Consider the following 23,710-nt stretch of genomic DNA (forward strand, 5'->3'; position numbering starts at 1 on the left):
TTGCCGCCGTCGCGCCCCGCCCTGTGCATAACCGGTATGCGTCGCGTCTTCCCCCTCCGCGTTTTCCATGTGACCCGAAATCGCCGTTTCGGCGGCCGTGCATAATGGGCCCTGGTGTGACTCACTTGCTGCCTAAATCTTTGGGGTAGAATTTAAGGGGTCTTGCATGGAACAGGAAAAACCCAGGTTATTCCCTTACTGAGGTCATCCCAGACAGGTGCAACATATGGAAGCATAGAAGAGCCAAGTCCTAGGGGTATTTGGTATCCAAACCGAGGAAATAAAATGCTGGTAGGTCTGTGACTTCCCCATATGGCCTGTGTCTGGCACTTTTATTCTCAGGGTGATGATCATGGCAGTAGCAGATGACTACTCCACATCCCAGTGCTGACTGAGGCTTGGTTTAAATGTGGTGCTGGCAAGGCACACACTCTCCCTTGGGACTCTGCACACACACACACAGCATCTTGTTTAAGCAGAGGCACTTGAGCATCCCTTGGGTGCATTCCGTTCTGAATAATTCAGAAAGCAGTTGTTTCTAAATGTAAAAAGTGATGAATGTCACTAAACCAATTATTAAGGTATATCTGTTTTATGGTGATTTTAGAAGTGACCCTTAGAAATCCTGACAAGAAATCCTGTGTTTCTTTACCGGGGGGTGGGGGAGGGATGACGACAACAACTCCCTTTCAGTCATTCATTTCATACCAGATTTATTTCTATGGCTACATTATAGTTATATCCTTTAGCATGTACAAATAGTTATCTGATTCAGTGAGAATCCTTGAGTGTACCTTGACTTTTATTTCAAGAAAAGCTTTCGCAAACCACCTTATTGAATGGAATTGTGGTGGCACGCCTGCCATCAATTTTTTCTGCACAGAATTGACACCTGCTTACAGAAGAGAAGGCCCAGGCTCCTGGGGGGAAAGCACCAGGTATATGTGTGGGGGAAAATGATTTTAAGTTAGAGGGGAAGCTTTAACAACCCTTCCTTTCAATGGCACTCAAGCCTGTGGCCTGCAAAATTTGAGGGCAAAAATCACACTCAATAGGAGATAATGTAGTTTAGCTATAATACTATCTGTCATATGGATTGCTCTTTCAATTATCTCTTACATTCAGTGTTGTAATGTAATTGCTACTATTAGGAAAAGTAAATGTCTGTGGAGAAGGGAAATGTAAGTGGGAAAGATCATTTAGTCTCCTGGGGTGAGTAAAAATTGCCTCAAGAGAGACCATTATGCACAGCTTCGCTGTGAAGGCTCTCAGTAACCCACTTTCTGAAAAGGTGAAATGGCCCATCATGGAATCCTACACACAAACACTTGTAGGACAGAGCTTAATAAGTTAGTAAGTTTGCCTATTTCTGCTTCCTTTGAAGTGTGAAAGAAACAGCTGAAGGCTGTTCACTAAACTGATGCTTTCTTAGTTCTGGGGCAAGTAGAAGAGTCCCACACCATGTTTCCAGAACAGAGCCTTCGCTTACATAGGGCTCTGTGAAGAGCAGCGTGCCAACTACCTAGAGCTGTCATGTCTTTCTATCCCTGCAACATGAACAGAAAGGCAGGGTAACTAGCCACACTCCATTAATTTGGCTGGCAAATGCTGCAAAGTTGACTACATTAGTTCTGTTTTTGTTCTTCTACTATATTGAGAGGAACAAAAAACCCCTCTGGTTGGGGTTTGCTTTCTGGCTGCATCTGAAAGAGAATTTGAAAGCTTCTCTTCAGTCTGCAGAGCAATGTTGCTCCCGAATTTGGCTTCCTTCAACAGGTAGATAGATACCTCTTTAAGTCTAATGGAGGGGGGGAAATTAATTGAGTGCAGATGAAGGGGAGTAGGGTTCTGGCTCTCTTTAGGAGCAGAGAAGAGAGTACTAGAGGAGAATCAGGTGGGTGGATTATGGATTGGGCAACCAACTCTCATGTATTTCAGGGCAGCAGTGATATTATTTTTTTTGCAAATAGGAAGCTGTACAATGTAACCTGGCTGGTCTTTCATGTCACAGCATATCATTATTTGTTCGTGAGATAGCTACCCATTATGATTCCTCTGTAAACTTTAGAAAACATGCTATCTGGCTATTTATTGGAGAGAGATGCTTCCATTGAAGTGGATGCTGCTGTGACCTTGGCTTAGATACTTGCATATGCTGGTACTTTTTATGTGGGTAACATAGAGGGTTTTTTTTGCTGAGAGGATGCTTCTGACTTGCCTTAAAAGCTCCTTTCTGGGGTCACCATAAGTCAGCTGTGTCTTGATGGCACTTTACATACATGCACACATCTGAGAGGATAATCTTGAATGTTTCATCATATTGTCAAAAGCTTTCAAATATAGGAATTGCCTTTCATTCCTGTAAAATAAAATCTTCAAAGTGACAAATATATTATCCAGTCCTTTACAGAGCTGTTGGTAAAAGATCCATTGAACCCACCTTAACATTAATAAATTCTTCTTTTCACTTTATTGTTGCCCTGATCGCATGGTTTACAATCAGCTGTGCATTAGATCTATTTTACATCATTTTCTTTTAGTGTTTTTTGACTTCAGTGTAGCTAGATTTTTCAAAACCTTGCTGGGATTCACGTACATCTTTCAAGTTGCTTTTTGATTTAGTCAGTCAATTCAAATTCCAACTTTAGTTAAAATACCTTCATCGAATCACATTGGCTGATTTTTCACTGAATTGACTTTTTAATAGCTTGGAAAGTATCAGAGAGCATATATATACACATTTCCGCAGCATATGAACATTTAGAGTCTGGGTTGCTTAAGGGCCACAATATTGGCTCTTCCCTGAGAACTATCTGACATATAGGCACCTATGGCTGTGATTCAAATGAATTGACACTTTCCTGATCTCGAACAATTTCTTATTGTTTTATGATCGGTTGTGAAGATCTCATTGCAGTTTTCTAAAGTTAAACAAAACATGTAGAAAAGAGTTTAACCGAATACTTTTAAATGTTAAGTCTTAGTTGTTCTTAATGTACATGGAGCTGCTTTATACTGAGACTGTTCATAATCAGAATAGTTGATCTATCTAGGTCAGGGGTAGTCAAACCGCGGCCCTCCAGATGGACTACAATTCCCATGAGCCCCTTTCAGCAAGTGCTGGCAGGGGCTCATGAGAATTGTAGCCCATGGACATCTGGAGGGCCGCAGTTTGACTATCCCTGACACATGGTCCGTTTTGAGTAGCAGTGGAACTCCCAGGTTCTTGGGCAGAGGTGTTACACATCATCTACTAGCTGATCCTTTTATCACGAGATGTCAGAAAACTTCTGCTTACAAAAGAGCCACAGATTATCTCAAACTGTGCTAGTTTGCTAGTTTTTTGCTAGTTTCCCCCCACAGCCAGCATTTGTATTAATACTATTGTTTTCTGCAGAAATCTGCTTGGGCTAGGAAAAAATGTTTATGAACTTGAATTATATGTACTGGAATTATGAGCAACCCATGAGAACATCTATAGGAAGTTTACTTTTTGGGTGATAGTATCTTAGAGCTGGTAAGCAGCAGCAGTACTGTGTAAACTAGGAGCTAGTGATTTATACTTTAAGGCAGTGATTCCCAGCCTTTTTGGTATGATAACATGCAAATCTAAATTTACATGGTATGTCAAACCACTTAAAAACGGAGCTTATACAAACCAGTAAAACTGCAAAAGCCTAGGATTTATTTTCACAGGCTTTGGGACCCACATGTTGAGAAAAGCCGACTGTCAGTGTCCTACTTGCACCCTTTCTGGTGCTTTTTGAAGCACTGGAGAGCTCAGAACTGAGTAAATGAGTAATAGGAGGAACATTCTCTTAAGCTCAAGACTTTCTTTCCCCTCTCGCCCTTACTTTGATAACTGAGTGAGAATCTGATGTGTACTTCCTGGTGTTTTTGTCCTATGAGATAAGTGCAAAATGGAGGTAGGAAGTTTGTCATCCAGATTTATTGGTAGACAGCTTTAGAGAGAAGCTCCATCTACTATTTAGTTTGACACTAGTAAAAGTAACAGGGATGCAGACAGATTCAGGTGAGTAGCTGTGTACATTGAAATAGAAGTCACCAGCCATTACACATAAGTGAGAAGGATGTTGCCAGGAAGGGCCAGTTAGAGTAAAGATGCAAACAGTATCTGTTTGTGCATAAATCCTAAAACAAATATGTGAAAGACAAGTTCTGAGATTTCTTTACCTGCTCCTGAATCTCTGTGCTTTTCAAGAAACCCTGTTTAGAAGATTAAGGGTGCAGTCAGGAAACCTTCCCCATCCAAGGTGAATATGGGGAGCAGAGGATTCAAGATGCATGCCATTATTATATTAGCCCTGCTGCTCTGATACCTCTGCTTACCAGACAGGGAATGGAGTTTGTTTGAGAAGAGCAGCGTAAAAGCTGTGTAGCTCTCTTCTGATCTAATAACGCTTCCTAACCAACTCTTCAACCTTTCTAGAAAAATGTGGCTTTTGAGTAAGGCTACTTTCCACTTAGATTTTGATTTGAATTCCCAAGAGTTGAGCCTGCATTTTTTAAAACGTGTTTTCATAATGATGGCAATGCTTATTAGATTCTGATGACTTTTACTCTCCAATCCATTCTAGTAGGAAAGCAGTGTGTGGAAGAGCTGATAGTAATTGGGTGTGTGTATTGGGTTTGCCTAAACTGGGGGGGAAAAAACCTTACTGGTATTTGTTGGTATTTTCTAAGCCGAACACAGATTCTCTGATCTGTTTGGGCTACTGGTATAGCTGGCCCAAAATTATTCCGGTTTTTACTCGGACACATTCAGCAATACTGGTCAGTTGTCTGCTTCACGCCACCCTCCACCCTCCAAGTGAAAGGAAGTGCAACCGACTGCTGAAATGGTGACCTAGCAATTTGACTGGTCCGCCTGTCAGCTGCTGGGTTTAATGGCTGACAGCCATTTAAATCTTCCCATTCCCTGCCTTCCCTTCCAAAGGTAGGGAAACAAAAGGGACCCTTGAAAAGGCTTCAAACCATTTCAGCATTCCATCTCATATCTCTCCAATTGGAAGTGGGGGAGTGAAACGGAGGCCTGAGATTTGTTTCTCCTTCAGGGGCAGGACAGTCCCCTGTCTGTCACAGATGCATGGGAAGATACATACACCTGTGTATTCTTCATAACCCCCACCCTCATTCTCCACTAATATTGTGGGGTTTCTGGGAAATTTTTCCTGAATCATAAAAAAAAACATTCAGCAAAAGAAGGCGAATAGCTATGTAAAAGCTTGAGCAATGTACAATGTCTATCTAATATATTTGATTTACAGAACAACAGCCCTGACAACTGTAAATAGTGGACATTTTCCCATGGAAAAATAGAACATCAGATAATTTTCTGCCCTTCCTCCCTGTTCAACATAGGCAAAGAATTATGGAAACATGCCAAGGATATCTTGGGTGGAGAATATACAATAACTAGGGTGTAACAATACATAGTTAATGTGTAAAATGCAAACCATTCATTTAAACTAGAAGCCTTTATTATGTCTGTATGAGAACCATTTATCAGATTGGACACTCATGGATACCCATGAAGCTGCCTTGCACTGAATCAGACCACTGGTCCACCAAGGGCAGTATAGTCTACTTAGTAGCTCTTCAGCATTTCAGGCCGAGGCCTTTTTCTTTTAGCTGGAAGTTCCAGGAATAGAACCTGGGATCTTTAGCATGACAAGCAGAAGTTCTTCCAATGGTGCAATGATCACTTAACATTTCTTTAGCCCATTTGAAAAAAAAAGTGGCTGAAAATACTGTGCTGAAAGAGGTGCTGGTGTGTTTTCTTCTTGGACTCTGTGCATCTCACACAAGCATGCTCAGAGCCTACCTCAGACCTTACATATAGAACTTTAATCATGAGCTTCCCCATCAGCAATGGCTGCTTGCCTGGAGTTGGTGGCTCCGCATTCATGAAGTTCTTCCTTAACCATTGCAGCAGCTGCTGCCTCTAGATGAACCTTCTCATTGGCAATTTCTCCCACTATTTAAATGCTATGAAAAGAAAGAGCAAGGAAAAGTTAATTTGGTTGGGCTGCATTCCTATGGCGCAGCACACTACTTTTAAGAATGGTTTCACCTTCAGGGGGAAAAAATTCCATCAACAGGTGGACATAGCCTTGTCTTTTTATTTTTTGGGGAAAAGCATAAAGCGGACTATTGCTGGCATTGCCTTCAGTTTATAAAACAAGCTTGACATAATTATGATAATGGACTAAAGACAGCAGTGGGAGAATGCACTTACACAGATAAATGGCCACAATCTCACCCACAGTCCTGACATTGGCAGCTCACAATATTAGTTTCCTGAGCCTTCTGCTGATTCCCCATCTAATTAGCAGAAACAGAATTCTCATACAAAGAAGTCTGCAGAGTTTAAGGCACAGAAGCAGAAATCAGAGGCTGCTGGATATCATGCTTCAGTGGAGTTAGCAAGTAACCATTAAAAAAGGGGGGTAGAACAAATCCAAACCTGCACTTAAGTGGAACCTCAAAAATAAGTGCTACAGAGGACGCAGAGGTCATTAGGCCAGTTTTGGAAGTTTCCCAAAAGGACTGGGAAGCGAAGGGTCAGATGCTGGATAAATTAAGATTTATCAGCAGTATTTCTTTAGGAGAGTCAGATTGAGGCTAGAACAATACAATATATGTGCCTGCAGACTGGGAATGCAAAACAGTCTCAGGGGTGGGAGAAACCTGACTGCCAGCATCAGAGTAGTAATTGATACCATGACATGCAATGAGGCAGCAGCTGCATCTCTTCTCAGTATCAGGCATACTCCCCAGTGAGGGAGTTGACTCTACAGTCTGAAATGTGTAGTGATCATAGTTTTGATAGAGCCAGTTCATGCAGAGAGAGAGAGAGACAGGGAGTGAGATTGAAACCCTTATAGGATGAGGAGCTACAGAGGTAACAGGCCAAGCTGATTGCAGTGTTGCAGGGAGTCTTGTTCATGGGACCAAGATGCAAGGCAATTCCATTCCTTGGCTTTAAGGAGGCACTAGCACTCAAAAGCAAGAGGATAATATTGCTGGAGCACTATAGGAGGGCATAGTGTTTACTATACCACTGAAACAACGCAAACAAAAAAAATGGGAAGTTCAGCCACCTAAGCAAAATTTCCCTTAGTTTACAGAACACTGACACAAGTTATAGTCTGTAGCAAACAGACTGTGTACGTAGATGGAAGAGTCCTGCAGACAACCACTGCGTGCAGTTCCAGATCCAGTATTTGAACTAGTGGACTCTTATCTGAGGCTCCAGTGGTTTTGCCAGGGTTTCCAGTGTTACTGTGGATGACAAAATGTGCATGGGACGAGCCAGTATCGGCATCTCCTATGGCACACTAGTTGAAGAGCGTTCTCAGAGGACTACAGGAAGACTGCCAATTCCTTTTTAGTACATCCTGTACTAAATTTGATTGTAGTAGAGCCATCCGTGTCTAAAGACAAGCAAAGAAATCCATTCAGCACCTCCTAACATGAGGTCAGGAGACGGGGCATTGTGTGCAGATAATTCTATTCATCTGCTGCACTCTCCCTTATGATCACAAACTATGCAGCATGCCTGGCTAGATATCAGTATATATTGTGGGATTACATGTGAATCGTGATTCAGCATCTGCTTCCGGAATATAGACAGTCAGGCCTCAGGGTTCAAGCAAAAGCATTCAGGTTAACCAAACAGGAGACAAATACGTCTCTTCTTACTGCAGACAGTAAAGCCCACATACTTTTATGAGAAACAGTTATCAAATTGGTGTGCTCAACATTTTATGACCCCAGAGTGAAAAAAGTGGCTGGGAATACAGCTGTACTAGTTAGAAACACTGTGCCAGAAGAGATGTTGGCATGTATTAATATTAGCTTGTACCAGCTGATGCACATTACTGCTGCATCAGTGGTTATCCATTTATTGTCACTTTCTGGATATCTCTTGAGAATAAGGTGCCAAGTGGAGCTGTTTTACAATGTGGTTCTACGCGTGTTTAGTCAGAGGTATGTCCCAGTTGGCAGCAGTTAAGAGTGAGAAGGGATTGAAGGCATTGGAAGCAATCCTAAAAGAAGGGTGAGATTACTACTGTACTTAATTGTGCAGTTATCATACTGTATAAGCTGACTTGGGGATTCATCTGGATAGGAAGCTAGGATAGATGTTAGATGTGTATTTTAAGTTTGCCTGCCTGACTTTTAGATGCTTATCCTGAGTGGTGTTCTCCCCCCACCCCTCCCCAAAATCTTCTTTGAGGGTTGAAGTCATTCCTGGCTAACTGCTCAAACAGTAAAACAGACCTCTAACAATATTTTTGCCCACTAAGGGTCGTGCGGAAACCTCTCTTAAATAGTTCAGTCAATCTTAAGTAATAACACTGCAGGACCTGCCTGAAGGTTGTGACTTTGTTCAGTAGGTCCAGGTCTTTTTTAATGGTGAAAATCCATAACTAGATCCCCTGCATTTGTTGGCTTACACCGGGCTTTCTCAACGGGTTTTGCAAAATCTTGGGGACTCACAACAACCCTGGAGGAGTTTTGCCAGTTGAGTGGGAGTTAATTTTTTTAATTATTAATTAAAATATTGGGTGATATGACCATATATAACCACATTTATCAGTTGATATGACCAGTGACCAATGAGGGGCCTGGAGGAGTGGAAAGCGGAGGAGCCCTGGCTGGACAAACCTTTGCTGGCTGAGGGTCATTGCATGTGGTAGTGACTTGAGTTCAGACAGATAAGCACTCTAATTTTAATAACTGTGTGTGTGTGTGGGGGGGGGGTAGCATAGGCCTGCCCCAGCCCTATTTCTGCATGCTCCCTTTGGTGAAGAAGAGCAAACTGGTAGCCAGCCCAGAGTGCAGGCATAGTTCTGTTCACAAATTATCTGAAAATATTTCTGTGCTGCCACTTCTTGTGCTGTGGATTGGCCTGGTGATGTAGCATCCAGTAGGAGTGTCTGAGTGATATCACTTCTGGGGGTGTGGCAGGAAGGTGTGGCCTGCTGACATCACTTCCAGGAAGTCCTTGAAGCCTGAAGATTGTTTCAGGGGGTTCTCATGGTAAAAAGGTTGAAAAAGACTGGGTTACACAGTAGTAATTCCTGGAAGATCTGACAATGTACAAAATATGTTTGTATTCAAGGGGTGAATGAAATAGGGTCCCTGCAAGACAAAATAAGCCTCTTTATCGGGTCAAGACAAACATTAACATTAACAGTAAGGTAATAAAAGCAACAATGTTAAAGACATTATAAATGTATCAAACAAATCTCCTTAGCCTTCTATAATGTTGTCAGATAAATAAAACTTGCACTGCTTTTTCTAGCTAATAAAATGATGCACCACTGCACTACTGAAAAAGGTTGTGGCCCAGCATCTAGAAGGTCCCAGTTTCAATTGCCAACCTCTCCAGTTATGGATCACATAGCAGGTTAGACCTCTGGCCGAGAGTCTGGGGAGCTGCTGCCAGTTAGACTATACAGACCTTGATAATTGTTTGATTCATTATAAGGCAACTTCCTGTATGTTTCCTTGGAGTGTTACTCCAGTCTACATTCATTATTTCCATGGAGTAACTCTGCATAGCATTTGGACTGTCAGCCTTAGAGTTGGTTAAAAAGACCTGAGGCCACTACTGCTTTGCTCCTCCCTGGTCTTCTTAAGGGAATTTAATGAGGCATAGCTAACAAAATTAAAGGTGTGAAATGGTAGTGATACTTGTACTAAGGTATTTCTTCTTCTGCTCCTCACACCTCTTGATTATTTAATGTAGGTGAGCTTTAAAGAGAAGGCTGTTGTGATGGGCACTTACTATTGTCTTCTTAATATAATCACATTCTGGCATGTATCTTCCTACTCTGTTGAGCAAAATTTGAGGCCTTTTCCCATCCATTCAGATGGAAGAGTTGTTGGCCTTAGATTGGAGGAAACATTCCATTAAAGCAAGTGGTAGCAATTAGCCATTAATAAAGTAGGCTAAGGTTAAACTTGGACAAGTAAAAGGTTGACATTACCATCTAGCCATTTTAGAGTTGACTGTCTCCTTTCTGCCTGCAGCTGTGCATTTGGTAGGGGAGTTAAATCTGCTTTTCATAAATAACATTGGCTTTGGTAGAATTGCGGATTATTTCCTGTAATAATTACACTGTATACTGCATGGTATAGTTGCTGCTTTATTTTCTGTATTCTCAGTTGTGTGAAGCCATCAAATGAGTACTAAGGTTGAAGTGAATCTGAAATTCACATCAGTTTTTCATAAGCCCAAATTGAATCTTTTTTTTTTTTTTGGCAGTCCTTTTCATATTATAGCATTTTCTGGAGGAAGATGTTTACAGTCTAACCTGGTTATCTGGTTGCAAAAGTGCTGAACATCATAGTGATTGTAAAACCGCAAAAACAGGTGGTGGTAGGGTGTGTATATTTGTGTGATAGGAGGGTTTGAGTACTGTGCACTTAATATGGGGATAATATTATGGGACTAGCACAAGAACTAAAATTTCTATAGTTCTCTACCTTGAGGCTAATTAGCATGTTATGATTGCTATATACTCATTTCAGGAATGTGTGGGCTAGCACCAGGTTTCTAATTGGACTGTGCTTATGACAAGGTGCCTTTTATGTGAATTAGTGCCTCTGTATGGAATAGTGCCCATGTAAGCACTGAGATTTTGGTGAGAGTGGTAGCAGCCCTCTTGGGCTGATCTGCTAGCAATTGTATCAGACAACTTAATGTGTGAAGTATCTTTTGGGTAATTATTGTAGATATTTTGAAGTCAATTGTTCTTTAAATTTTGAACCAGAGGTGATAATCTCAAGTCCTTAAAGTGATTAATGTGTTTTTGGGAAGGAAAAGAAACTGATCAAAATAGATATATTTAGCTCATCATTTTGATGATGTTCTTCATATTTTTCACTTTAAAGATCTACTGAATGGTGGTTCACACCCTCAAATATTACAGAGGATGTGCCATAATGTTATAAGTGCCTCCCCACTTGAGAGAAGATTCTGAAACTATATTTTAAATAACAGCAAACTAAGATATGTGAGTACTTGGCTCATTAAAGGGGATTACTGAATATAGTCTACTGCCATGTATGTAAAACAGCTGTCTTCATTTTAGGACTGTGGTTATCATATGCAGAGTGATATCATGCACTTTGGTTTTAAGTTCTGATTGTGCTGTTGTAGGTGTATGATAAACTTGGATGCCTCCGTTTTTATGTCACTGAGTTGAAGTTTGTCATTGTTATATTGACTTACATGCTGTTGTAAGCTTTAGGCATGCAATGGTGATACAAAAAGAGTATTTCCCAGTGCTCAGGTGAACAGAGGGACTTAATCTCTGTATAGGCATTTGATCTGTCCAGAGCTTTTGGACTAAGGTGCCATGGTACAAGTATATTAATAATAGTGTGTATTAGTAGTAAAGCACTACATATTTCTCTTTTAAAGACAAGCATCGTGTCCAAATGAGAATTGATTCATTGGATCTGATATGACTAGACATTCTGATAGGATGAAATACTGAAGTAACGTAAAGCAATGCTAAAATGAAGCTCAAATTTTACTTGATTTCCTGTGTTAAAAAACCTCTGAGCAACAAGGCAAAGATGTTTTGTGGAACTGCATTTTCTTTCTTAGTCCACAAATAATGTATAACAGGAAAGCATGGGTAGGCAGGCCAACAGAAATGTTTGTGACCTAGTAACTCTTGAGGGCTTGTCTGCAAATTAAAAATTATTTGAATAGCCCAAATTCAGAGTGTGGTCTGAATTTGGTCCCTCAAGTCACATGAAAGTTAGCACATTCGTTTTTCTATTTTGAACATTTTTGTGATTCACATCTTAAATTTAGATGCCATTTTATTTCAGTTGTTCTTAAAACCAAAATACATTACACTAATGTACTGTGCATAATTGGAGTAAAGCCATTGTCTTGAAATGGCAAGAACCTTCCCTGCATCAGGGAAACATTCTTGGAACGATGACTTAGCTTTGGCTCCATTAACAATGTAGATTGAGACAATGTAAATAACTTCAGGCAGGCTGTGGAAAGGGTGTGGAGGAAACATTATAATATATGTTAAATTGTATTTGATTTAGAGTTCACTGATTTCTACCTATTATCACTGCACCGCTACACATTTTAAGAAAAAATTAGCACATATTAAAATTGAAAGTAACAGTCAACAGCCAGAAAGATTCCTTTTCTTTAAAAAATCTTTTCAGAACCTTACTATAAGCTGGGGAAGGAGGTAAGGGCCAGACACTACTGTCCAATAAACCTGAGGATCCATGATTCTGATCTTAGGCTGTTTCTAAGCACTGGTGGCAGGTTATAGTAGCTATCCTAGTCCTAAGGTTATCTCAGTCATTAAGTAGGATGTGTGGGAGCAGGTGATTAAGAGTGTAGTTGTAGACTTCTAAATCACTAAGTGTGTTTATATACATTCATTTTGCATCTTTGGTGCAGCCCCATATTGGGACTGTGCCTATGTGCAGACCTGTCATGGATAATTTTTCTTCCAGCTAGATAGCCCTCAGTGTGGAGTGCCCCTCCCAGCTGACATAAATGACTTTTCCTGCCTAAACTGTCATGTGCTCTGCAGCCCTGAATTTCAGGATCACAAATTACCAAAACAACCTGGGTGGCTGCCTGCTCTTCTTGTGGAAGATCCAGTCAGAATACCTAGACACTCTTCCTGAGGAGTTAAGTGGATCCAATCTGAAGCAGTTAGGCTTTCCAAACAGGAGATAAACATTGCGGTGAAGTAGCTAAGGAGGACATGCAGCTGCCTCTGGAGCACGTGATGCTTTGGGCAGGAAAAGCCTTTGGCCCGTGTTGGCGCTGGAGGGGGAGGGGTGCCCCCCTCAGAGGGCTTTTTAGCTGGAAGAAAATTTGTCAGTGCCTTGCCTGCAGAGGGTGTCCACACAGAAGACAATTATGAGCAACAGTTACTGGGTTCTGTGCCACAATTATTTCAAAAGAAATTTAAAATATTCAATAGTATCCACTTCCACCTAATTCTACAAGGAGTTTTTCTAGAAAACATAATATATTGAAGTAGACCATGAACGGAGCAGTTCCCCAAAGCGAGGTGGTGCACTTAACCTCATTGATCTCAAAGTGCTGTGTGTATCTTGTTGCTGTAATGCAGAGCAGACTACAATAGTCTTTAAGCGGAAATTCAGAGTTGTGTTATGCTACAATTCAGTAATCGTATTGCATGAGTGTGGAGTCTCTCTCTGGAGTCAAGTAGCTGCATTCTGAGAACATCAAAGTTCATTAAAAAGCAGGTGTTCTGTCTCTAGTCCTCAAGGAAGTAAAAATAGCATTAGTAATTACATTAGTAATTGTATTGATCTTTATTTATAGAATCATGGAATACACAGGAAATTTTACAGAATTTTGAGCTCTTTACAAGTAGATTATCTAAACCTGTGATTTTTTTTGCTGCATATCACTTGAATCTACAGTTAATCAGTGTTAAGTAAGGTACAAATGTTTTATTAGATTTATCGTATTGTATAGAATGTGTCTTTTAATTAACTAACCAGTATAATTTTTTATCCTCCTCAAATAGTTCAGTGCTCTGGTAAACATTCTGTTAACCAATCTTTCAGGAAATTTTGCAGAGTAATACTTAATAATTATAAGCTAGAGTGCATTACTATTTTTGTTAGGCCCAGTAATTAAGATTCTTTAATGAAAAATGAAACATTTAAAATGTCTTTGTTTAGTGTGCATTTCAGATAAATCTTCCTGTAACCATTTAGTTAGCAAATCAGTGTTTCTCTCTAACTTCATGATAACTACACTCCACTCTTAAGTTCTCCTTGTTTTGATATGATATAGTACAAGTGGCTGACCTACAAAGTTGTGGGATGGACACAGATCCTCAGAAGGTGAAGTTTATCTTGTCTGAGAGTAAATCCCTCTTGAGCACAGTAGTTATTTCTGCTGAGTAAGCAGATGAAGGACAGAACCATTATACTGCATTTGTTATCTGCATAGGGTTGTGGCCCTTTACTGTTAGGGTATCTACTGTATTGGATTGATCTTGTTCACAGCCACATTTAATTTTGCAATCATTAGATCTTTTGGTTAAAATACAATTCCTGTATGCCCAAAAAACTGTACAATTCATACTACATAGCCCCTGATTGTCTGCTAACAGACCCCTGGTAGCTGAGAGCCAGTGTGGTATAGTGGTTAAGAGTGGTGAACTCTAATCTGGAGAACCAGGTTTCATTCCCCACTCCTCCATGTGCAGCCAGCTGGGTGATCTTGGTCTAGTCACAATTCTCTTAGAGCTGTAGTCACATAGCAATTCTCTTAGAATTCTTAGTCTCACCTGCCTCACAGGAATGTCTGTTGTGGGAAAGGTGTTTGTAAGCCACTTTGGAACTCCTTCAGGTAGTGAACAGTGGGATATAAAAAACCAGCTTGTCTCTAAATGCAGAAGGCTCCCCATCTCAGAAGTATAAATGCCTCATGGAGTCCTGGTTGGCTCTTGGGAATAGGGGAAATACTTAGACTCAGCCTCTGTATACATTCCTCATCCTTTGCATCTTTTATCAGAAGAATGCTGTGAAGGGCTTCAGTCTAATAGGATAGGCTGCCAAGACTGAGCCCTTATTAAAACCATGCAGGTTTATTGGATAAGAACTCTTTCATCCAGTAGCTTGTACTTCTGTTCAGGCTGGGTTGGAGAAAGCTGTCCCTGTATGCTTGTCACTTGTGCTATAACCAGATGAAGAAACTTTTTATTAGGTTTCTTGCATAAAACAGACTGGCTGTTTATGACACCATGATACTAATTAAGGACATTTTGTTTTTCAGGCGTCTACACCTCAACAAAAAAGCAACAGACAAACAGCCCTACAGCAAGCTTCCAGGAGTGTCACTTCTAAAACCATTAAAGGGTGTCGATCCAAACCTTATCAATAACTTGGAAACTTTCTTTGAGTTGGATTATCCAAAAGTATGTATACAATTTTAATTTTGGATCAAAGCAAGCCTCTTGAATGGGTATCTTGCCCGGCAGAATATTGTGATGCCTTATAGTGCAGAGGATGCAAATACAAACTTTTTAAACTGCCTCAACAATGTGCAAAAAAATTAATATAGTTTGTAACACAGGAGCTGAATATCCATCTCATCTGCTCACTGTACAATGGAGAAACTGACAGAGGACTTCAGCTCATGAAGTGTGACTTCTTCCTTCCCTTTTGCAGCCCCAAATGTTCCGTGAAAAGCTATTCATGTGAAGCATCTCAGGATCATTTGGGACTACAACGTAAACTGGGAGGTGAGAAAGTAACTTCTCAGAACTGCTGTATATAACTTCAAAACCGCCAAGTGGTTGTTGAAGTGTAGCTTGTGGGCTGCATTCTAATGCAGACATTACTATAGTCACTACTATCCTGTGTGAATTGCAGTACTTAGGAATTCCCCCTAATTGTATAGTAGACTAGAGACAAAGCCCATTGCACTCAGGAATACAACGGGCGCTAGGACATACATCTGCACTGTGACCTTCCTTGGTTCTTGTCCTCCTTCCCCCTGCTTCCTGTTCAAACTTGACATTCAGTGCGGTGAAGTAGCTAAAGAGTAGCAGACTCTAATCTCAACAGCTGGGTTTGATTCCCGATTCCTCCTCCATATGCAGCCAGCCGGGTTACCAAATTCCAGGTGGGGGCCTGGAAACCTTCATGAAGATGAAAGAGGATGAGAGAGAGAGACAGACAGATAGACAAACATCAGTTCTCCTGGAGAAAACAGCTGCTTTGTGGGGAAGCTGGCCTTCCTACCCTCAACTCATACAACAGTGTCTACACAGGTCACCACTGTCCCCACATTTTCCAAAGTTCAGGCCCATCAGGCTGTGGAGGGGTGGGCTGCCACCTTCCCACCCACCACATCTTCCAAAGGCCCCTCCTTGGATTGCTTAGAGTGTCTCCCTCCTTGGATTGCTCAGAGAAGCCATTGGCAAGAAGGTCCATATTTAAAGGGTAATAATCCCATAATAGTCCATGAGCAAGTAAAAAAAAGACCTACACCATCCTCCTGCAACAGCTGCTTCTGCCTGTGCTCTAGCTACATCTCTTTAAGGCAACGGCAATTTGTACCACTCGGTGTAGTGGTTAAGAGCAGCAGCTTCTAATGTGGTGAGATGGATTTGATTCCCTGCTCTTCCACATGCTGGGTGACCTTGGGCTAGTCACAGTCATGTTAGAAACTGTTCTCACAGAGCAATTTCTCTCAGTTTTCTCAGCCTCAGCTTCTTCACAGGTTGTCAGTTGTGGGGAGAAGAAGGCTATTACAAGCCACTCTGAGACTCATTTGGGCAGTGATAAACAGGATAGAAAAACCAAATTACTGGGAAACAGTATCCCCCCCCCCCTTCCACATGTCTCCAGGGCCTCATGGTGCTTCTGTGCCCTGCCTACAGCTTCCCCGTCTTCCCTGCCATTGGTCTCAAATTAGTTTTGTTGCAATGGTCTTGGAAAGATTGCAGCAAGACCAAGGTGGTATCCATATAGAAAGGGAAAGTCTACATTTTCCCAGACGCCCCCAATTGCATTATCTTTCCTGATGCAATTGCCTATGGTGGTTACCCGCAAAACATTCCTCGCTTCTCAGATTGCAAACGGCAAACCTCATATCCTGGCTGCCCTGAGTCCCAGAAGGCTGGCAGGTGACTGTTTCCAGGCCTTCCACAGTCCCCCCTCCAGAAAGCATGCAGAGACTGTGCCAGGAAGTAGCTTGCTTCCCCCACCATATCCTCTGAATTGAAAGAGGCCAGGAGCCCAGGGCAACTTACTAGCAGTAGGGCATGCTCTGAGACTGGCTCCTCTTCCACCCAGCAAACCTCTGAAACTGGCAGGATGTTGGGGGTAGAGAGCCGATCAGTTATTAGCTTTTCTTGGCTGAGAGCTCCCTCCTTATTGGGGCTAAACTACCAGGGCAGGCTATTCTTGGCTGAGGGCCAGGACTTACTCATGAGTAGCCATTACCATGGCAAAGGCCATGAATTACTTATGAGTAAACATTCCCAGAGCAGAGGCTTTTCCTGGCCATCTTTGGTCCAGAGGGTCAGCAGGGGGCCATTTCTGGACCTCCTGCAGTCCTCCCTTGAGAAGGCATGCAGAGGCTACCCCAGAATGCAGTTTGCTCCCCCCCCCATGTCTTCTGAGTTGAAAGAGGCCAGGGCAACTTACTGGCAGCATAGCATGCTCTGAGGCTGGCTCCTCTTCTACCCAGCAAACGTCTGAAACTAGCACAAAGTTGGAGGTGGAGAGCTGACAAGTTATTAGCCTTTCCTGGCTGAGAGCTGTCTCCTGATTGGGGCTAAACTACCAGAGTGGACCATTCCTGGCTGAAGGCCATCTCCTAATGGGGGAATATTTCCAGTAGGGGCAATCAGGTAGGGAATGACCGGCGGTACCTCAGATATGCAATGCCCAGACTGCAAATAGCCTTAAAAGTTAATACCAAAACATTGAACTTGGTCTGGAATGCAGTTGGCAACCGATGCAGCTACGTCAGCACTGGCTGGATGTGGGCCCTCCAAGATGACTTAGAGAGGACCCTAGCAGCCATATCTACATTCACCTCTTTGCCCAGTGGGTCCAAGGTTTTGAGCTAAGTTGCCACCAGTACGCTGATGACACCCAGCTACTTCCGTCGATGGATGGCCATACATCCACAACCCTGGATTCTCTGGCCACTTGTTTGGAGGTCATGATGGACTGGATCAGATGGAGTCAGCTGAAATTAAATACAGCTAAGATGGAAGCCCTCTGACTGAGGAAAGGTAGTGCATCACAGAGGGAAGGTAGTGCAACTCTGACCACTGTCAAGAGCCTGCATGTAATCCTGGATACCTCCTTATCTATGGAGGCCCAGGTCACAAATGTCACCCACCAGGCATTCTACCACCTTCACCAGGCACAACGTGTGCCCTACTTCTCAACATCCAATCTAGCCATTGTGATTCATGCACTGATCACTTCCAGATTAGAACTCTGTAACTTACTCTATGTAAGGGTGCCCTTGAAGCTGTACTGGTTTAGAATGCCAGCAGCTCAGGTCCTTACCAGGACTCTATGGAGAGCACATATAACACCAGTGCTCTCCCAGCTGCACTGGATTCAGATTGGAAACTGAATCAAGGTTTTGATTCTTATGTTCAAAGCCCTAAATTGTCTGGGATCCCTGTAGCTACAAGACTGCCTCCTCTGCTACACCCCCCTAAGAGTGCTGTGATCAAAACCAGTTCAAGGTCCCTGGCCCCAAGGAGGTAAAACTGGCCTCAACCAGGATCAGGGTTTTTTCAGCTTTAACCATGGCCTGGTGGAACACTCTGGGTCTGTAAAACAGAGCTTGTTCTGCTAGGCCTATGGTTGAGGCCAGGAAATTAACACCCACAAAATACTAGCCTTCCTACCTGAATACTAACTGGAAACTTATTTAAGAACCATCTAAGGAAATCTACCCTAATACCGACCAAGCCCCTCCTCTCAGAAGGGGCCATATTCCTCATATATCCTTTCATGCGGGCAAGCAAGATTCACAGCCCCTTGAACGTAGTGCACTCTTTTACTGGATCACAATCCTCAAGTATAACCAAAGGCATTGCAAAATTCCTCCGCGGGAATTTCTCCAAGTGATCTGGGATTTGAATTGCTTTGTCTTTTAGATAGATGTTTTGCTATGATTATGCCAATAAAGGTATTTGACTTTGATTTGAGTCATATGAAGAGATGGCTTTCAGCCTATTTAATTTTAAAACATAGATTTATTTAATTATTGTTTTGTGTTTATTTATTTGCATATTTTGATCTGTTATCTGCTCTGAACCTACCAGGGCAAGGCAAGCTATTTAAAAAAGTCTTAATATATTCTATCACGATGCCAAATAGTTTTTGTGGCATCAAAATATTACACAAACATACAAAAAATTGTTACAGTTACCTATGAATGCAAAATCAGGACTCCTAGAGACATGCTGCCCTGACCAAGCTAGCCCAGGCTAGCTGATCTTGTCAGATCTTGGAAGCTAAGTAGAGTTGGCCCTGGTTAGTATTTGGGTGGGAGACCTCTAAGGCAGGGGTAGTCAACCTGTGGTCCTTCAGATGTCCATGGACTACAATTCCCATGAGCCCCTGCCAGCAAACGCTGGCAGGGGCTCATAGGAATTGTATTCCACGGACATCTGGAGGACCACAGGTTGACTACCCCTGTTCTAAGGAATGCCGAGGTTTTGATGCAGAGGCTGGCTGCATCACTTCTGAATGTTGCTTGCCTTCAAAACCCTACGAGATCACCATAAGTCAACTGTGACTTGACAATACATTCCACCACTACTAGAACATGCTGCAAACTATGTATCCAGAATATGTATACATTAAAAGCTGATTTGTGAGGACTTGTGTGTGTGTGGGGGGGGGGGTCTCATTTCCTCCTTTCTTACTCTTCTTTCCCTTCTTGGAAAGCCTCCATAGTCCTCCCCCTTTCCCACTTCTTTTCTCCTTCCCACCCATCAACCAGCCTGCCTTTATCTGTTCTCCTTTCAGGCTTCCGCTATATTTACTATTTCGTTTATGCCCTGGCTTTGCCACAATGGGGACTCAAAGCGGCTTACATCATTCTCCTTTCCTCCATTGATTTTTCGCAACAACCCTGTAAAGTAAATTAGGCTGAGGATGTGTAATTGGCCCTAGGTTACCCAGTGAGCTTCCGCAACAAATTAGCAAATTAGCAAATCTCTTGTATTCTGGTCTGAAACTCTGAGCATTACACCATATTGGCTTTTGAACACAGCAAGCAGCCAGTCCTGACTAAGTCATATGAGCTGCATGGCAGCAAGTCACCTGGTGGTTGCTGCCACCCTTGGTCTCAGTGAGTCCTCCCTCAAAAGCCAAAACACGCATAGAAAGGGGCTTTTATTGACAGAAGAATTGGATACTGTTATGGTTGTCTAGAAATGGCTATTGAGCATTTGTTTCTTAAAGCTTATAGGTGCTGCTTCTGTTACTGGGAAGAGGGGAAATGTTATCACCCCACTTAAAAAAAAATATTCCTAGTTTTTTTCTGTAAAACTGTAGCATTTGTCAAGTTTGTAGAAGGATGTTTTGTCTGTTAGTGGCTCCAGTTTTTGGATTTCAACTATCCATTTAGCCACATGGAGAACTGGATATTTTGATGGTATTATCCTTCTAAATTAAGACATTGTGTATATGAATTCAGGGTTAATCTGCTTTTATTCATGAGAGATTGGGAGAAAGACCTGAATAAAGTATCAGTGTTGTTCCTTTAATCTCTTCCATTTTTCTGATTGTGTTTTCTTCTCTTCCCCCTTCTCTATTCAAAATGAATTCATTCCTTTGTCTTGAATAGAGGAAAGGATAAGGGATTATTGGCTTCATCAGCAATTGCATAGTGTCTGCCTTTGAGAAGCTATAGGTAGTGCCTTAGCAAAATGAAACCAATGACAGCAATGCTTTGTATCGTCTTAAACAGAAAGGCTCTAAGATTTGAAAATTGTTTGTACAGGACATTTCCAATGCATTGCTCATGTAAAACAGATGTTTATGACTGCTCTTTAACCACTTAATCAAAGTCTCAAAAAAGAAACTGACTCAGGCAGATTATGATGCCACATGTTGAAAAGGGTCCTGACAGATAGTTTAAATCTTTGTGGGGTTGCATTTGTGTGTTATCAAACACGATTGTTCCTACAGCAGTGTGTTATCAAAAGTGTTCTTCCTAGAGCAAAAACATCCCTGTGGCTGGAAAACAATTGCAGATTATGGCTGTAACAATCCAGGTGTTATATAAATATAATGGTTAGCACCTTTATTCTTGTAAATCAAACCTGGGCTAAAACTGTTCTGTTATAAACTCCACAACAATTTGCATTGCGAATCTTTCCCCCAGTTTGAAGTGCTTCTGTGTGTACAAGACCATGATGATCCTGCCATTGATGTGTGTAAAAAGCTCCTTGGCAAATATCCCAATATTGATGCAAGGCTATTTATAGGTGAGTGAAGCACAAATTTTATTATTTCTTTGGTAATTTTTGTTTTTAGAAAAATTAGTCTGGTTACTGTATTAAGTGCAAATTATTGGTGGCCACATTTGGATATTCTTCAGTACATCTTTTCCATACAGTATCTTTTCCGTACAAGCATTTCCATTCTACTTGACCTGTAGAAATCTGGTAATTCTAGATTTCTATAGTTCTAAACATATTTCAGACATAAATGATTCCAAATGGAAACAGGCTGAATTAGGTGTAGGGTTTTTTTTTTCCCTTCCAAAAGAATATCTGTGCAGCTGTTCTGGTGAAATGAGGTCCTCAAACATTTTATTGAAAGCCTCTCAGCATTGACTTTTGCAGCTTTAACGTCTTGTAAATTGTTTTCTCTTAAATGAAAAGAAGAGGATGTAATTATCTTTGTCTTTTCTCTGCCTAGCTCCTTTCATTTACCCACAGAATATATTTATATGCACCTGTTAAGATGGAGAGTATGCATGTGATGTCATTTGTTTCACTGTATATATTATAATGGAACAGGGATGGGCATGACCTAGTTCATGAGCCAAAATTAAGCGGAACAGGCCAATTCAGAGCTCAGGAACCAATGTTCGTGGAAGTCTCAGTCCCAAAACATTTCCTGGACATTTGGCTGGTTCTGTATAGCTGTTTGGAGCCAGCCATTTAAATCTAAGAGCTGAGCTGCATGGAGTCTACCACTCAGCTTTTAGGTTTAAATGGCTGGCAGTCATTTAACCCTTGGGATTTGCTCCTCCCCACTGAAGAGGCAAGGAACAAAATGAAGTCTTTTCCCCAGCAGTCCCCTTCCCCAGGCCATGACCATCAGAAAGGGGAAAAAAGAGATCCCTTCCAGGGTGATACCCCCCCCCCCAATCCTAGCTGCAATGAGCCTGGCTGGGAGAAAGGTAGAAGGGAAGTCTCTTCCCAGGCAATACCTCCACCCCCTTTCACCCAGCAGCATCAAGACGTCACCATCTGAGAACAGGGGAAAAAGTCCTTTCCCTGGCAATTCCCCCTTTCTCCTGGATGCAACAGGTCACCGCTAAGAGAAAGGTGGAATGGCAGTCCCTTCCCAGGCAATCTCCATTCCATTTTCCCCCACTGATGCCAGATTGTGGTTTGCAGAAAGGGGGGAAGGAAGTCCTTTCCTGGGCAACCCCCTCCTTGCTTTTGGTCATGGCAAACCATGACCAGGAAAAAGGTGGAAGGGAAATCTCTTCCAGGACATTCCATGCCCCCATTCTCCCACTTGTGGCCAGCCATGCCAGAGGTAACTGGAGAGGGAAGTCTTTTTCTAGGCAATCTCTTTCTCCCAGTCGTGGCCCTCCATGCCAGTAGAAAGGCAGAAGGGAAGTCCATTCCCAAATGACAAAAAGGTAACCAAATTTGTTGGACTGGCTTGCTTCAGGTGGGGCTAGTTTGGTTTGGTTTAGGCTTCGTTTCAGGTTCTGACCCTAACCTCAAACCAAGCCGCCTTTTGGGGGTTTATGCTGATCCCTATACCGGAACACATGCAAAGTGGGCATTAGTTGCAGCTCTTTGTCCAATACTGGGTTACCAAACTATAATGTGTGAAGTGACTGCAAGTACAAGGTCAGATGATGTTACTAGTTAAAAAATGGATTTAAACTTGCTGCATCTAGTTGTAGCTACTCTGTCAGATTGCAGTGAGCTGGTTGGATAATGGAAAATGCAACATTTACCTCCCAGGGTAGGCTAAATGAAAATTTCACTAAGTGTTGCCTTCTAGGAATTATGTGGGCAGAACTGCAAGATACTCTATCGCCTGTACACCCTTGCCTCAGCTTTACTCTTAGTCCCTGAGCTCACAGTTGCTGTTTTTATCTTGGGTTCACAGGAGGTCAGACATTGGTGCTACAATTGTGCCTCCTTGATTAAAGTGTTCAAAATCCAATAAAGTTGATAAGCACCTGCATGCTATGAGAACTTGAGAGTCCATGAGCTTCTCTTCATATCATTGAGTTTTAGCTGACATTTGTGTCTTTTTTACATATAACCTAGAGTTTGTTTTTTAAGGTGGTAAAAAGGTTGGGATAAATCCGAAGATCAACAACTTAATGCCAGCGTATGAAGTTGCCAAATATGATTTAATATGGATCTGCGATAGCGGCATTAGAGGTAAGCATGTGAATGGGTGGTCAGAGAGAACCTTTTCATTGTGTTTGTTTTTTAAGCGGTAAATGTAGGGTCAATGTGAAGGTGTTAGTCTTATGATATCGGTAAACAGAGCTCTTCATGAAGCCACATAAGCAGAAAACAAAAGGCCCATCCCAAATGCAAAAGCCAAAAATGTTTATATTCATGAGCCCTTGGCATGGGGTAACTATGCTTACCTGCTTTGCTGTATGTGTTGCACTTAGATGAAGCTTGGGTAGTTGTTTCAGCTCTTCAGCAAAGACCTGCATCTTCTGTTTGCTGTTCCTAATGCTGTAGCTGGTGAATGATTAGGTGTTAATAAAAGAGATTTAGTTTTTAAACAGTCAGTGTAGTACAAGCCTGAAGGAAGAATATAAATCTGATAAGTAATGGACAGTATGACCAGCTTCTTCTTTCCCTGTGGCTGTTACTGTTACTGCTACCACAATAGAACTCTCTGAATAGCTTATTTTCCTCAC

The 23,710-nt window shown here is 41.9% G+C and overlaps 1 protein-coding gene across 1 annotated transcript in view; it reads left to right on the forward strand.

Annotated features, from left to right (window-relative positions):
• The window catches only part of UGCG (UDP-glucose ceramide glucosyltransferase), a 38,466-nt gene that overhangs the window by 4,077 nt on the left and 10,679 nt on the right, over positions 1 to 23,710 (forward strand). The window contains exons 2-4 of the mRNA XM_077345314.1: positions 14,852 to 14,993; positions 20,954 to 21,056; positions 23,112 to 23,213. Coding sequence (XP_077201429.1) covers positions 14,852 to 14,993; positions 20,954 to 21,056; positions 23,112 to 23,213 — 347 coding nt within the window. The remainder of the gene's footprint in view (positions 1 to 14,851; positions 14,994 to 20,953; positions 21,057 to 23,111; positions 23,214 to 23,710) is intronic.

The sequence above is a fragment of the Paroedura picta genome, chromosome 7 (assembly GCF_049243985.1).
Source record: "Paroedura picta isolate Pp20150507F chromosome 7, Ppicta_v3.0, whole genome shotgun sequence".
Taxonomy (NCBI): Eukaryota; Metazoa; Chordata; class Lepidosauria; order Squamata; family Gekkonidae; genus Paroedura; species Paroedura picta.